Source organism: Dama dama, chromosome 9 (assembly GCF_033118175.1).
Source record: "Dama dama isolate Ldn47 chromosome 9, ASM3311817v1, whole genome shotgun sequence".
Taxonomy (NCBI): domain Eukaryota; kingdom Metazoa; phylum Chordata; class Mammalia; order Artiodactyla; family Cervidae; genus Dama; species Dama dama.
Genome location: NC_083689.1, coordinates 21158067 through 21172670, shown reverse-complemented (window position 1 = coordinate 21172670; position 14604 = coordinate 21158067). Strand labels below are relative to the sequence as shown.

The following is a 14604-nucleotide window of genomic DNA, read 5'->3' as shown; positions in this document are numbered from 1 at the left end:
TAAAAGGAGCGCAGCCCCCCTGACACCTTGATTTCAGGCCCTTATCCGCTGGATCATCAAAAAAGCAAGAGACTTCCAGAAAAACATCTATTTCTTCTTTGTTGACTACGCCAAAGCCTTTGACTGTGTGGATCACAATAAACTGTGGAAAATTCTGAAAGAGATGGGAATACCAGACCACCTGACCTGCCTCTTGAGAAACCTGTATGCAGGTAAGGAAGCAACAGTTAGAACTGGACATGGAACAACAGACTGGTTCCAAATAGGAAAAGGAGTACGTCAAGGCTGTATATTGTCACCCTGCTTATTTAACTTATATGCAGAGTACATCATGAGAAACGCTGGACTGGAAGAAGCACAAGCTGGAATCAAGATTGCTGAGAGAAATATCAATAACTTCAGATATGCAGATGACACCACCTTTATGGCAGAGAGTCAAGAGGCACTAAAAAGCCTCTTGATAAAAGTGAAAGAGGAGAGTGAAAAAGTTGGCTTAAAGCTCAACATTCAGAAAACTAAGATCATGGCATCGGGTCCCATCACTTCATGGCAAATAGATGGGGAAACAGTGGCAACAGTGTCAGACTTTATTTTTTGGGGCTCCAAAATCACTGCAGATGGTGACTGCAGGCATGAAATTAAAAGACGCTTACTCCTTGGAAGGAAAGTTAGGACAAACCTAGATAGCATATTAAAAAGCAGAGACATTACTTTGCCAGCAAAGGTCCGTCTGGTCAAGGCTATGGTTTTTCCAGTGGTCATGTATGGATGTGAGAGTTGGACTGTGAAAAAAGCTGAGCTCTGAAAAATTGATGCTTTTGAACTGTGGTGTTGGAGAAGACTCTTGAGAGTCCCTTGGACTGCAAGGAGATCCAACCAGTCCATCCTAAAGGAGATCAGTCCTGGGTGTTCACTGGAAGGACTGATGCTGAAGCTGAAACTCCAGTACTTTGGCCACCTCATGTGAAGAGTTGACTCATTGGAAAAGACCCTGCTGCTGGGAGGGATTGGGGGCAGGAGGAGAAGGGGACAACAGAGGATGAGATGGCTGGATGGCATCACCGACTCGATGGGCATGAGTTTGAGTAAACTCCGGGAGTTGGTGATGGACAGGGAGGCCTGGCGTGCTGTGATTCATGGGATCCCAAAGAGTCGGACATGACTGAGCAACTGAACTGACTGACTGACTGACTGCAGACTCATTTGGGATTCTGACCTCCAGACCTGTAATGTAATAAATTTGTGTTGTCACAAGCCACTAAGTTTGTGGCGATTTGTTTTGGTGTAGCAGGAAACCCATACACCACCTCATCCCTCCCCCATCACCCCTGGGGAATCTGCGCTTGATTGAAAAACCTGATTCTTTAGTGCAATCTCCAAAGGTCAATTCCTCCATTGGTTCCAGACTCCCTGCCCACATCCAGACATTCCCCCCATTCTGCTGTTCCTCTCCATCTCCACAGCCCTTGCCCTAGTCCAGGTCATTACCCTTTTCTTCTCCCCATCTCCCCACCCATGACCACATCCTGCCTGACACCCATGCTACACAACGTGAGTGTTGTAAGATACCAGCGTGACCGTTACTCCCTTGCTGAAATGTCTTCTATTGCCCTACAGAGAAGGTCTAAACTAGCTCACACATACTGGAAAGTCCTGCCTGAAGTGAAATTGCTGAAATTGCTGACATTACGGGTACTGCACCTTTGATGAGTAACTGTGACCACTTAGCAAGTGGGATAATAATAATGTCAATAGTAACTGATAATATTGAACATTTTTTTTTCGAATCAGGAAGGATTTAGGGTTTTGTCACATTAAACTTTAAACCCTGTGATGTCATGATTATCCTTTTTTTTCTTTTAAACTGACAAGGACTATTGCTTCTAAGTGTATCAGTTAGCTTTTGTTATGTAACAAGTTGCTCTCCAAATGTAACAGCATTAAAACAATACATTTCTATTTTCTTTGCAGTTTCTGAGGGTTGGGAGTCTGAAGTTGGCTTAACTGGATAGAGCTGGATCAGGTCTTCTCAGGAGAACATTGTCAAGTTATTGGTTGGAATCTTAGCTCTCCCTCTTGTGGGCATCTCCACAGTGCTACTTGAGTGTCCCCACAACATGATAAACTAGCTTCCCCCCACCCCACCCAGTGAATTATCTTGAAAGAAAGAGGGGAAACCACCGTGACTCTTACAATCTCAGATGCACTCTTACAATCTCGGACACCACACAATGTCACATCTTTCCTTTTTCTGATCTTTAGAAGCAAGTCACTCTGTTCAGCTCATACCCAAGAAGGGAAGGATTAGGTTCCCCCTCTTGAAGGGAAGAATATCAAAGAATTTGAGTAATAGCCAAGCCTTGGAGCTTTCCCTGTATGCCAGGCTCTCTTCTAAGAATGTCACAAACAGCCACTCCTCTGATGCTCACCTCAACCCCAAGAGATAGAGCCTACTATTATCAAGTCCATTTTATAGATGGCAATGTTGAGGCAGAGAGAAATTAAATGCTGGAGAGGGTGTGGAGAAAAGGGAACCCTCCTACATTGTTGGTGGTAATGTAAATGATATAGCTACTATGGAGAACAGTAGGAGGTTTCCTTAAAAAATGAAAAAATAGAGTTAGCATATGATCCTGCAATGCCATCCCTGGGCATTTATCTGGAGAAAAACACAATTCAAAAGATACATGCACCCCTATCACGGCAGCACAATTTACAGTAGCCAAGACATGGAAGTAACCTAAATGTCCATTAGCAGGTGAATAGATAAAGAAGATATGATATGTTTATACATGGGAATATTGTGTGTGTGTACGCTAAGTCACTTTAGTCGTGTCCAACTCTTTGCAACCCCATGGACTGTAGCCTGCCAGACTCCTCTGTCCCTGGGATTCTCCAGGCAAGAATACTGGAGTGGGTTGCTGTGCCTTCCTCCAGGGGATCTTCTTGACCCAGGGATCAAATCCACATCTCTTGCATCTCCTGCGTTGGCAGGTGGGTTCTTTACCACTAGCACCACCTGGGAAGCCCACCGTGGAATATTACTCAGCCATAAAAAGGATGAAATTCCATGTGCAGTAACATGGATGGACCTTAGATTGTCATACTAAGTGAGATATTAATACAATAAATCAGAGAAAGACAAATGTTATATGATGTCACTCATAGGTAGAATCTAAAAGATCATACAGATGAATATATTTACAAAATAGAAACAGACTCATCAACATAAACAGCAAACTTATGGTCACCAAAGGGGAGGAGGGAAAAGGGATAAATTAGGAGTTTGGGGTCAAAATATACACACTACTATATATAAAATAGGTAACCAACAAGGACCTACTCTATAGCACAGGGAACTATACTCAATATCTTGCAATAACTATAATGGAAGAGAATATTTAAAAAGAGTATATATATATATACATATATGTATGTATCTGAATCATTTTACTATATACCTGAAATAACACAAATTGTAAATCAACTGTATTTCAATAAAAATAATAAAAAAAGAACTCGCCCAGGATCACACATAACCAGCAAGTGGTGCAGACAGTATCTGAACCCCCAACAATCTGATGCCAGAGTCTTGTGTTTATCTTCTGCTGCTGCGGCTGCTAAGTCACTTCAGTCGTGTCCGATTCTGTGCGACCCCATAGACGGCAGCCCACCAGGCTCCTCCGTCCCTGGGATTCTCCAGGCAAGAACACTGGAGTGGGTTGCCATTTCCTTCTCCAATGCATACATGTATGCTAAGCTGCTTCAGCCATGTCCGTCTCTTTGCGACCCTATGGCGCTTCTCTTAAACATGACATGGCTCTGCTTACCCTCCTTCTTGGGGGACTTTGCTGGCTTGTAACTGCAGCCTCACCATGTAGGGTCTCTTGATGAGTGGTCAGAACCATTGATGAATCTGCTTCAGTCATCGTCACTCCAAGGTGGATATTTTGCCTTGCACAGAGCAAAAATGAGAATATAAAAACAAGCAGCGGGACTTCCCAGGTGGGCCAGCGGGGAAGACTCTGCATTTCCACACACTGTTGTATTTTAAATGGATAACCGATAAGGACTTGCTGAGCACAGGGAACTCTGCTCAATGTTATGTAGCAGCCTGGATGGGAGGGGAGCGTGGGGGCGAATGGGTACATGCATATGTATGGCTGAGTACCTTCGCCTTTCTCCTGAAACTATTACAACAGAGTTTGCTAATTGGCTATGTGCTGTGCTTAATTACTCAGTCGTGTCTGACTCTTTGTGACCCCATGGACTGTAGCCTGCCAGGCTCCTCTGTCCATGGGATTCTCCAGGCAAGAATACTGGAATGGGTTGCCATGCCCTCCTCCAGGGGATCTTCCCAAATCAGGGATCGAACCCAGCTATCCTGCATTGCAGGCAGATTCTTTACTGTCTGAACCACCACTCCAATACAAAATAAAAAGTTTTTAAAAAATGAGTGAAAGAGAGAAATAAACAAAATAGTAGGACAAAAAAAGACTGCACTTCCAATGCAGGGCGCAGAGGTTTGATTACTGGTGGATAAGCTAAGATCCCATATGTCTCATGATGTTGCCAAAAAATGAAAAAAAAAAAAAAAAAAAAAGCAACAAAGTAACATTTTTTGGAAACCATTGGTTATACAATTAAATCTAGGACTAAAACTGTTTAAAAAAAATAAAAGTGGAACTCTCATTCCAAAAACACAGGGGTGGTCTTTGCACCTAAGTTTTTTTTGGGGGGGGGTTTTGTTAATAGTGTTTCTTTTTTTTTTCCATTTATTTTTATTAGTTGGAGGCTAATTACTTTACAATATTGTAGTGGTTTTTGTCATACATTGACATGAATCAGGAGAGGGGATCGGGATGGGGAATCCATGGCTGATTCATGCACCTAAGTTTTAGCATAGAGCAGATGTTTTGGGAGCCTGCCCACACCTGTGACCCTCAACCCTTCAAGGCATGCTAGACTAACATCTGCCAGTCACTGCATTTTGTTATCAATCGGGTTGGTATGTTATGAGCCCATTCTATCTGCTTGGAGGCCAGGTCTTGGGTTGTGTGTGTGTGTGTGTGTGTGTGTGTGTGTGTGTGTGCATGCTCACGTGCACGCTCATTTGCTCGGTTGTGTTTGACTCTTTGTGACCCCATGGACTATAGCCCACCAGGCTCCTTGCTCCATGGGATTCCCTAGGCAAGAATACTGGAGTGGAGTTGCCATTTCCTCCTCCTGGGGATCTTCCCAATCCAGGGATTGAACCGGAGTCTCCTGCATCTTATGCATTGGCAGGGGTATTCTTAACTACTCAGCCACCTGGGAAGCCCAAGTCTGGAGTTGACACAGCCTTAATCAGTGACTTACAGAGCTGGTGGATAAATACAACTCCTTTGCTCCCTGGTTGGGATAACTCTAAGAGTGTGCTCTAAGCTGCCTTCCAGAAGTCCCCAGCCGCCTTAAGTTTTAGTTTCTACTAGATAACTTGCTTGAGAACATCCACTGTACGTTCTTTCCCTTCCCTCTCTCACTTCCCCCATCCCCAGCTGGAGTTTTCTGGGGTCACCTCTCTGATGAACTATAATATTATGGAAAACCCCAAAAGAACTTTTTGGCCAACCCAATGCTTTCATTAGAATCCTTGTCTCAGGGTCTATACCTGGGGGACCCTAACTAAGACATTCCTCGATCACCATATTTATGAGATGGTATGTGTGTGTGTGTGTGTGTGTGTGTGTGTGTGTGTGTGCTGGGTTGGGGATGGTACTAGGAATTGGGTATAAGTATCACTGTCCAGTGATCAGGTATTGTAGGGAAATGAAAACAAGTAAAATGGTGAAAACTCTAGACCTTGGAGTCAGAGGATCCTGGTTTCAAATCTTGGGTTCAGGTAATCTTAGACAAGTCATGTCTCCTCTCCAAGCCTTGGTTTCCATTTTTAAAAAGTAATTTTATTTATTTATTTTTGGCTGTGCATCTCTGTTGCTGGGCCAGCTTTTCCCTAGTTGTGGAAGGCAGGGGCTAATCTCTAGTTGTGGTGCACAGGCTTCTCATTGTGCTGGCTTCTCTTGTTGCGGAGCAAGGGCTGTAAGGCACTTGGACTACAGTAGTTGCAGCTTCTGGACTCTAGGGCACGGGCTCAATAGTTATGGTGGGCGGACTTAGTTGCTTCTCGGCACGTGGGATCTTCCTGGACTAGAGATGGAACCCATGTCTACTGTATTGGCAGGTGGATTCTTTATCATTGAGCTGCTGGGGAAGCCCTTGGTTTCCATTCTGATTGTATTTTTTTTTTTTTTTTTTTGGTGAAATAGGCAGAGGTAAGAATCCCTACTATGTGACATTGAATGATGATGAGATTAAATTTTATTGGACACATGTTTAACAGTGTCTGATGCTCGACGGCTATGATGTTGTTTGTGTGGGGCAGGTTGAGAGGGGACCCTTGAGTTTGGGGCTGGATTCCTTGAGGTTAGGTAGTGGTAGCTCATTTATTATTGGGTACAATAAAATAAATGGGCTTTCCTCGGTGGCTGAAGAACCTGCCTGCCAATGCAGGAGACACGAGAGATGCGGGCTCAATCCCTGGGTCAGGAAGATCCCCTGGAAGAGGGCATGGCAATCCACTCCAATATTCTTGCCTGGAGAATCCCACAGTGAGAGGAGCCTGTAGGGCTACAGTCCATGGGGCCACAAAGAGTTGGACATGACTGAAGCAACTTAGCACGCATGCAGTAAAATAAGGTGATGAGAGATGGGAGATAGATCTTGGTAGGGGTTAGGGAAAAGTGAGTGGGAAGAAAAGAGAGAGAGAGGGAGATAGATCCACACAATGACCCACTAACCAGATGAACTTATCTTCATTGTGGAGAAAGGAGAGACTTAGAGGCTTGTCAGAATTTCCTTTCTGAGTAGAGGCAGCTCAGCAAAAAGGACGTGATGCTCTGGTTGCCTTGAGCAATTCGCGCTCTGCCCTCCCCTTCTCTCCACGCCCTCAGTTGTTGAAAACCCTGGGAACAGAGGAGAAGTACTCCTCTTTGAATGGCAGGACCTGCACGATGTGGAGCTTCAGTTTTCTCCTCTTTTGGGGTGAGTGTGAGGTGGAATCGGAGGCCTGGGGGAAACAGACTGTGAGGAAGAGGGAGGACCTCGACTGTCCAGCCAGGACATCATGATTCTAGGCTGGATGCTGTACAATTTCATTGGGGGAACTTTGACCAAAAAATCAGTCCAGGGAATTCATCCATCAAGGAAGAGTTTTGTTACAGTCCTTCATTTATGTATTTCCTGAGCACCTACTATGTGCCAGGTGCTGTTTTAGGCACCAGGGATAGAGCCGTGAATGAACAGACAAGGTTCCTGCCCTTGAGAAGCTGACAGGAAGGAGACAGGAAGAAAGGCAACCTCTGAGGGTAATAGCAACCTTCTAAGTTCCTGAAACAGACTGCATTCAACCTTCACTAAAGTCCTCTCATATCAGTTCATGAAAAATCCCATTTTACAAAGGAGAAAAATGAGGCAAAGGAGACGCAATCATTTGCCCAAGCCCAGTTAGCTAATAAGGGGTTACAGCCAGGATTTAAAAAAGTGGGCAGCCTGGTGACTCAGATGGTAAAGAATCTGCCTGCAACGTGAGAGATGTGAGTTCGATCCCTGGGCTGGGATCATCCCCTGGAGAAGGGAATGGCTACCCCCTCCAGTATTCTTGCCTGGAGAATTCCTTGGGCACAGGAGCCTGGTTGGCTACAGTCTATGGGGTCGCAAAGAGTTAGACACAACTCAGCAACTAACACTAACAACCCGGTTGTGGAGTCAGCAATTTTTTTCTAAACTGTGCTGCTCCAAATAACAAGTAAACAGAAGCATTTCAGGGAGTGACGATTGCTAGGGAAGAAATTGCCATAGAGTGTGACTAGGGATTATGTAGAAGGGGGAAGTCAGGGAAGCTATTTCTGAAGAACAGTGAGATGGAGATAACCTTGTTCTTTTTCTTCAGATGTCAGCTTTTTCTAGGTTTGATTTTTTTTTTTTTACAGAAATATTTATGTACTTGTCTGCACCATGTCTCAGTTGTGGCATGTAGAATCTTTTTTGGTTTCGGCACATGGGGTCTAGTTCCCTGATTGAATCTGAGTCCCCTATATTGGAAGCTCGGAGTCCTAATCACTGGATGACCAGGGTAGTCCTCTTATAACAAATGTTTAAACCTAAGCATTTTCACCCTGGAGCTGATATGCTTAAATATGATGCTTTGTTGCCTCTAAAATAATTAAAGAGCAAGAGAATTTCAGTTAGTGATAAAGCTTCCTGATAGCTCAGTTGGTAAAGAATCCACCTGCAATGCAAAAGACCCGGGTTCAATTCCTGGGTAGGGAAGATCCCCTGGAGAAGGGATAGGCTACCCGCTCCAGTATTCTTGGGCTTCCCTTGTGGCTCAACTGGTAAAGAATCTGCCTGCAGTGCAGGAGACCTGGCTTCAATTCCTGGGTTGGGAAGATCCCCTGGAGAAGGGAAAGGCTACCCACTCCAGTTTTCTGGCCTGGAGAATTCCATGGACTGTATAGTCCATGGAGTCACAAAAAGTTGGACACGACTGAGTGATTTTCAAAAAAAAAAAGAAAGGTGGGAGTTAGGTTCCTTGGGACTTGCTGACTGGAAGGCTGCATTAGAAGGAGCAGGTCACTTGTGGACCTCAAGTGCTAAGATGTAGACTTCCTTCTTTGAAGTGTCAGCACTAGTGCTGGCCATTAGGGCTCCAATCCTGCCCTTAATATGTAAAGAGTGATGATGATGATGGTGGTGATAATGATGGTGCTGGTGGTGACAATGGTGATGCTGAAGATAATGATAATGGCAAAGATATGGTGGTAGTAGTGGTGATGATAAAGGTGATGGTGATTATGATGGTGTTAGTGATGGTGATAGAGAAGAGCTTAATGCTGCAGTAGCTGAAATGCCTTTTAGACATTAAAAAAAAAAAAAGAATTGTGGGCTTCCCTGGTGGTCCAGGGGTTAAGACTCTGTGCTTCCACTGCAGAGGGCCCCGGTCTGATTCCTCGTTGGGGAACTATGATTCCCCTGTGCCGAGTGGCATGGCCAAAATAAAATTAAGAATCGTCTTACCCTCCCATCCAATTTAATACTGTGGATATACTATGAGTTTCCCTGGTGGCTCAAATCGTGAAGAGTCTGCCTGCAATGCAGGAGAGACCTGGATTTGATCCCTGGGTAGGGAAGATGCCCTGGAGAAGGAAATGGCTACTCATTCCAGTATTCTTCCTTGGAGAATTCCATGGACAGAGGAGCCTAGTGGGCTATAGTCCACGGGGTCACAAAGAGTCAGACATGACTGAGCGACTAACACTTAACACATGGCAACTCTATGGATATGCTATATACTTATTTATATATTATGTGCATATCTGTATGTGTTCTATACATAAAATAGCAAGATTTTTTTCATCTCTTCCCAAGAGCCAAGGTTTGCCTTTTTAAGGGAGAGGTTATTCCCTTTGAGAATACTTGTTTAAATGTATGTTTTAGAAAAATAAACTTGAACAGAGAAATCCAAGCTAAAAGTTAGTAATTGTATTTTAGTAATTACAACCACCGAAACATATGATTATAGTTTTAAAGCATTGAAATTTCTTTGTGTAGAATTTGTCGAGGCTCCTTCTCCAGCATGAAATAAACTGGAAGTGTAAGGATAAATCTCCCTGAGGCAGATACAGGCTGGAACCTGAGAACTTAGAAGGTCGACTTTCATTGTGTTGGTCTAAGTTTTCTCTTTTGCCTTGTAACTCTGATTTCGTTGGTTCATCAACTTGTGTTTTACAGCCTGTTACTGAAAGGTGGTGAGTCCAGCCGCTCACTGCTCAAAAGCCAGTAAAAAGGCCAGGTTGGTGGGAAGTTTGCTTTATTTCCAATGTTGGCAGCTGAGGATGGAGGGCGGACATCTGTCCAAAGGCTAACTCCCCTACACTGGCAACCAGTGGGACAAGAGTTTTTATGGACAGAGGAGGAGGCCACACACAGAAACAGCATGGTCATCTTTGACAGTCATCTTCAGATTGGTCATCAGTGGTCTAACCAGGTTGTTTTAGGTACAGTTAATCTTCAGTTCCAGGATCGGTTTATTTCCATTTCTTTGAGGCCAGTTCTCAGAATTGTGGCAGTTTATGTCGTGGTTACTGTCTGGTTATCATGCAGTTAACTTCTCCACCTGGTGGGGCTTTCAGTATAAGGCAGCTCACAGGCTGTGGCTCGGAAAATTATCTGTAGCCCTGGAGAAGGAACTGAAAGTCCTTGACTATGCTTAACGACTACATTAATTATTTGGTCTCCTTTGTTTCTCCCTGTTCTCATTTCTCTGATTAAACTTATTCTTTAATTAAAATTTCCCACAGATAAAAGGCAGGCAGAGGACCTGGAGGCTGGGGGGAGGCACAAGGACTGTAGGGTCTTGCTCCATTTCAAGCCCAGAAAAAAAAATGTATGTTTTTGAAAATCAGCTGGAACTCTTTGTAACTGAAAAGGAAATGAAGGTAATACAAACAAAATGAAACACAAAGATGAAGTGCCAAAAGCAGGAATGGTTGCTGTGAAGACTATGTAATAACTCATGCTTTTCACTCAGCTGGGGCTTTCATCTAGGCTCATCAGACTTGTTTCTAGAGACTTCCCTGGTGGTCCAGTGGCTAAGACTTTGAGCTACCAATGCAGGGGACCTTGGTTCAATCCCTGATCAGGGAACTAGATCCTGCATGGCACAACTAGAGTCTGCAAGCCACAGTGAAGATCAAAGATCCAGTGTACTGCAGCTAAGACCTGGAACAGCCGAATAAATTAATAAATATTAAAAACCCTGCTTCTATGAGACCACTCCAATTTTTCAGGTTGAGTCCAAAGAACTTTGTGACGCATCGTGGTGTTTTTCTTTTCTTTCCTCACAGGGTGTTGTGGTATATACTCCTGGGGAATGTTCACATCACCCTCACTGGAATCAATGACAAGGCGTAAGTTGGACAAAAAGAATCCATATGCCCAATGTGGTGGGGAGGGGATGTTTCTGTCCCAGGAGGCTGCACCACCTCTGGACACTTGTCCAGTCTCTGGACACTAGTCAGTGGCCAAGAGCGGGATAACATCCCGTCTCCTGGTTCCCACCTGAGCTCTTTCCCTTGTGCCTTAAAATTGCTGTGTGACCTCAGGCAAGTCACACAACCTCTCTGATCTTCAGTTTCCTCAGCTGCAAAATACAGGTAATAAGGGTTCCTATCACACAGGAATGTTGTGAAGCTTAAATCCAAAGAGGTAACTTTGTCAGTCATCTGGCTTCATAAATGGTGGTGCCATAGGAATGGGTATGGAGTTGAATCAAACCACAACTCAATGTGAAAAGAAATGCAGTTTTGGATGTTTTGTTAAGTATTCTCATCTTCCACGCAAGCTCCTGCTGGATTCAGGAAGAGAAACATTGTCAATTCTTAATGTTCTCAGTGTCTCAGTTTTCTGGTTCAGCATTGTTTGGGAAACTCAGTCTATATTGTAGGAAGAGTTAATCTTTCAAATTTTCTCACCCTACTCTTGTCCCTACCAAGATGACGTGCAGGTATTGTCACAGGGGAAGCCTGTGGGATCTTGCAGCTGTGAAGTATGGACTCTGAATGATGTGTTTTGTCCATTGGTAAAGCATGGTAATGGCACTGGAGTAAACTAATATATATTTACCCCTGGGAACTGGCTGGAAAACTTGTTGCATTTGTTAGAGTATCCCAAGCTACTGCAACAAATACACCCCAGTCAGTGGCTTAAGAAAAGGAAATTTAATTCTTGTTTGTTCAAGAGTCCAAGGAGGATATCTCTTGCTAGTGGGTGGTTTTCTTACACGAGGTGATTCAGGAACCCAGATGCTTTCTGTTTGTGACTCAGCCACACTAGTGCCTTGGAGTCTCTGCAGACAGTGGAGAAGGCACCTTATTAAAACTCAGGCTTAGCAGTGACATTTGTCACTTCCACTCAGGGTCACATGACCATACCTGGATACAAGGTGAGCTGGGAAATATAGTCCAGGACAGGGTAGTTGCCTTCCACAGTCAATTTTATACCATAGAAAAGAAAGTGTGGTGTTTTTGTTTGATCTTGGGCTACTGAGCTATCTTTGGCACAGTTAGAGCCCATTTTAATGGAATACTATGCAGCTGTTAGAAAGCGTGAGTTCAGTCATGTGAACTGGCTTGGCAAGTTGCCCAAAACATTATTTTCTTAATTTTTTTAAATTATAGAAATAAACATTCAAAGGTAAGGAAAATAGTATAACAAATTCTCATGTACATATCTCCCAACTTCAACACTCGGCAAATTTTTCTGCTCTTGGCTTGTAAGACTTACTGTAACATGAAAAAAAAGTTATAAGTAGAACAGAGTGGTTGAAAAAAACTTTCAATGAACATGTCCTAGATCTACAGTAGTCACTAGTCAGTGGAGCTCCTGAGAACTTGGAGTGTAGCTAGGGTAACTGAAGAATTAATGCTTCATTTTACTTAATTTTAATAGATTTCGGTATAAACAGCCATCTACTGTATTGGACGGTATATTGCATGATACCATTCGCATTAAGAAAATTGTGTTAATTTGTACATTTATTTATATTTAATATATTTACATGACTGAGTTTGTGAACAGGACCTAACCTAAAGTATTCACTCTTTCTGATGGTGGTGATCTCTTGGTGTAAGAATGGAGCAGAGGGGAATCTTCACTTTTAATTTTATATACTTCTACATTGTTTGAATTTTTACAATAAGTAATTATTATCTCCTTAGAAAAAGATGAAAGCAAATGAAACAACAGATACACAGCACTATATATAAAATAAATAAGCAACAAGGTCCTACTGTATAACATGGGGAACTATATTCAGTATCTTGAAATAATATATAATGAAAAAGAATCTATGTATGTATATATATGAATCATTTTGCTATATCCCAGAAGCTAATACAACATTGTAAATCAACTACAATAAAAAAGGAAGCAAAGTTCAGTTCAGTCGCTAAGTCGTGTCCGACTCTTTGTGACCCCCATGGACTGCAGCACCCCAGGCTTCCCTGTCCGCCACCATCTCCAGGAGCTTGCTCAAATTCATGTCCACTGAGTTGGTGATGCCATCCAGCCATCTCATCCTCTGTCGTCCCTTTCAGGACCAGCACCTGCTTTTGGTTAGTTTCCAAAGAAGCAGAATCAGAGATGAGGGTTCTTGTGAGTAACGTACTAAGGGAGGACTCCCAGGAGACACTTGCAGGGGAGGAAGGGGAACAGAGATTGGGCAGGGGGAAGAACAAGTCATTCAGAAGGTGTTTCAGAAAAGTTTTAGTCACAGCCTGATCCTGCCAGGAGCTCTAGAGTATGAATTACACCAGAGGCTGTTACACTCCCATGTCTGTCAAGCAATGCTTCTAGGCCAGCGAGACAGTGTGAGATGGGATGCCAATTAGGTAAAGTGAAAGCGGCCAAAAAAAAAAAAAAAAAAAGCGGCCAGTATCAAGAATGGCTGTTATTCCCCGCTACCTATTTTTTTAAACTTTTTTTTTTTGACTGCACTGCACAGCATGTCTGATCTTAGTTCCCTTACCAGGGATTGAACCTCTGGCTCCTGTGATGGAAGCAGAGTTTTAACCACTGGACCACCAGGGAATTCCCCCACCCCCTTTTTAAGGGCTTCCCAGGTAGTTCTAGTGGTAAAAAACCTGCCCGCCAATCCAGAAATGTAGGGAGACATAAGAGACACAGATTGGATCCCTGGGTGGGGATCCTGGAGGAGGCCATGTCAACCCACTCCAGTATTCTTACCTTATCATGGACAGATGGGCCTGGAGGGCTACAGTCCATAGGGTCGCACAGAGTTGGACACGACTGAACCGACTTAGCACACACGTACCCCTTTTTAAAAACTGTTTTTAATTTTTTTCCATTTATTTTTATTAGTTGGAGGCTAATTACTTTACAATATTGTAGTGGTTTTTGCCATACATTGACATGAATCAGCCAGGATTTACATGTGTTCCCCATCCCGATCCCCTCTCCTGCCTCCCTCTCCATCCCATCCCTTTGGGTCTTCCCAGTGTACCAGCCCTGAGCACTTATCTCATGCATCCAACCTGGGCTGGTGATCTGTTTCACCCTTGATTTTTTTTAAATTAAAGTATAGTGAATTTACAGTGTTGTGTTAGTTTCAGATATCCAGCAAAGTGATATGCATATATATGTATATATATATTCTTTTTCATATTCTTTTCCATTATAGGTTATTATAAGCCACTGAATATAGTTTCCTGTGCTGTATAACAGGTCTTTGTTGTTTATTTTATATACAATGGTGTGCATCTGCTAATCCCAAAGTCCTCATTTATTCCTCCCCAACACCCTTTCCACTTTGGCAACCAGAGATTTGTTATCTGTGTCTGTGAGTCTATTTCTGTTTTGTAAATAAGTTGTCTGTATCATATTTTTAAAAATTCCATATATAAGCCATGTCATATGATATTTGTCTTTCTCTGATTTACTTCACTTAGTATGATAATCTCTGTTGTTGTAGACGACATTATTTCATTC

The 14604-nt window shown here is 43.2% G+C and overlaps 1 protein-coding gene across 2 annotated transcripts in view; it reads left to right on the top strand.

Annotated features, from left to right (window-relative positions):
• The first annotated feature begins 6989 nt into the window (after positions 1-6989).
• LOC133062037 (adhesion G protein-coupled receptor E1-like) overlaps positions 6990-14604 on the top strand; it is a 78081-nt gene continuing 70466 nt past the window's right edge. For both annotated transcript variants that reach the window (XM_061150539.1, XM_061150538.1), the window contains exons 1-2: positions 6990-7080; positions 10944-11006. In XM_061150539.1, coding sequence (XP_061006522.1) covers positions 7050-7080; positions 10944-11006 — 94 coding nt within the window. In that variant the 5' untranslated portion in view covers positions 6990-7049. The remainder of the gene's footprint in view (positions 7081-10943; positions 11007-14604) is intronic.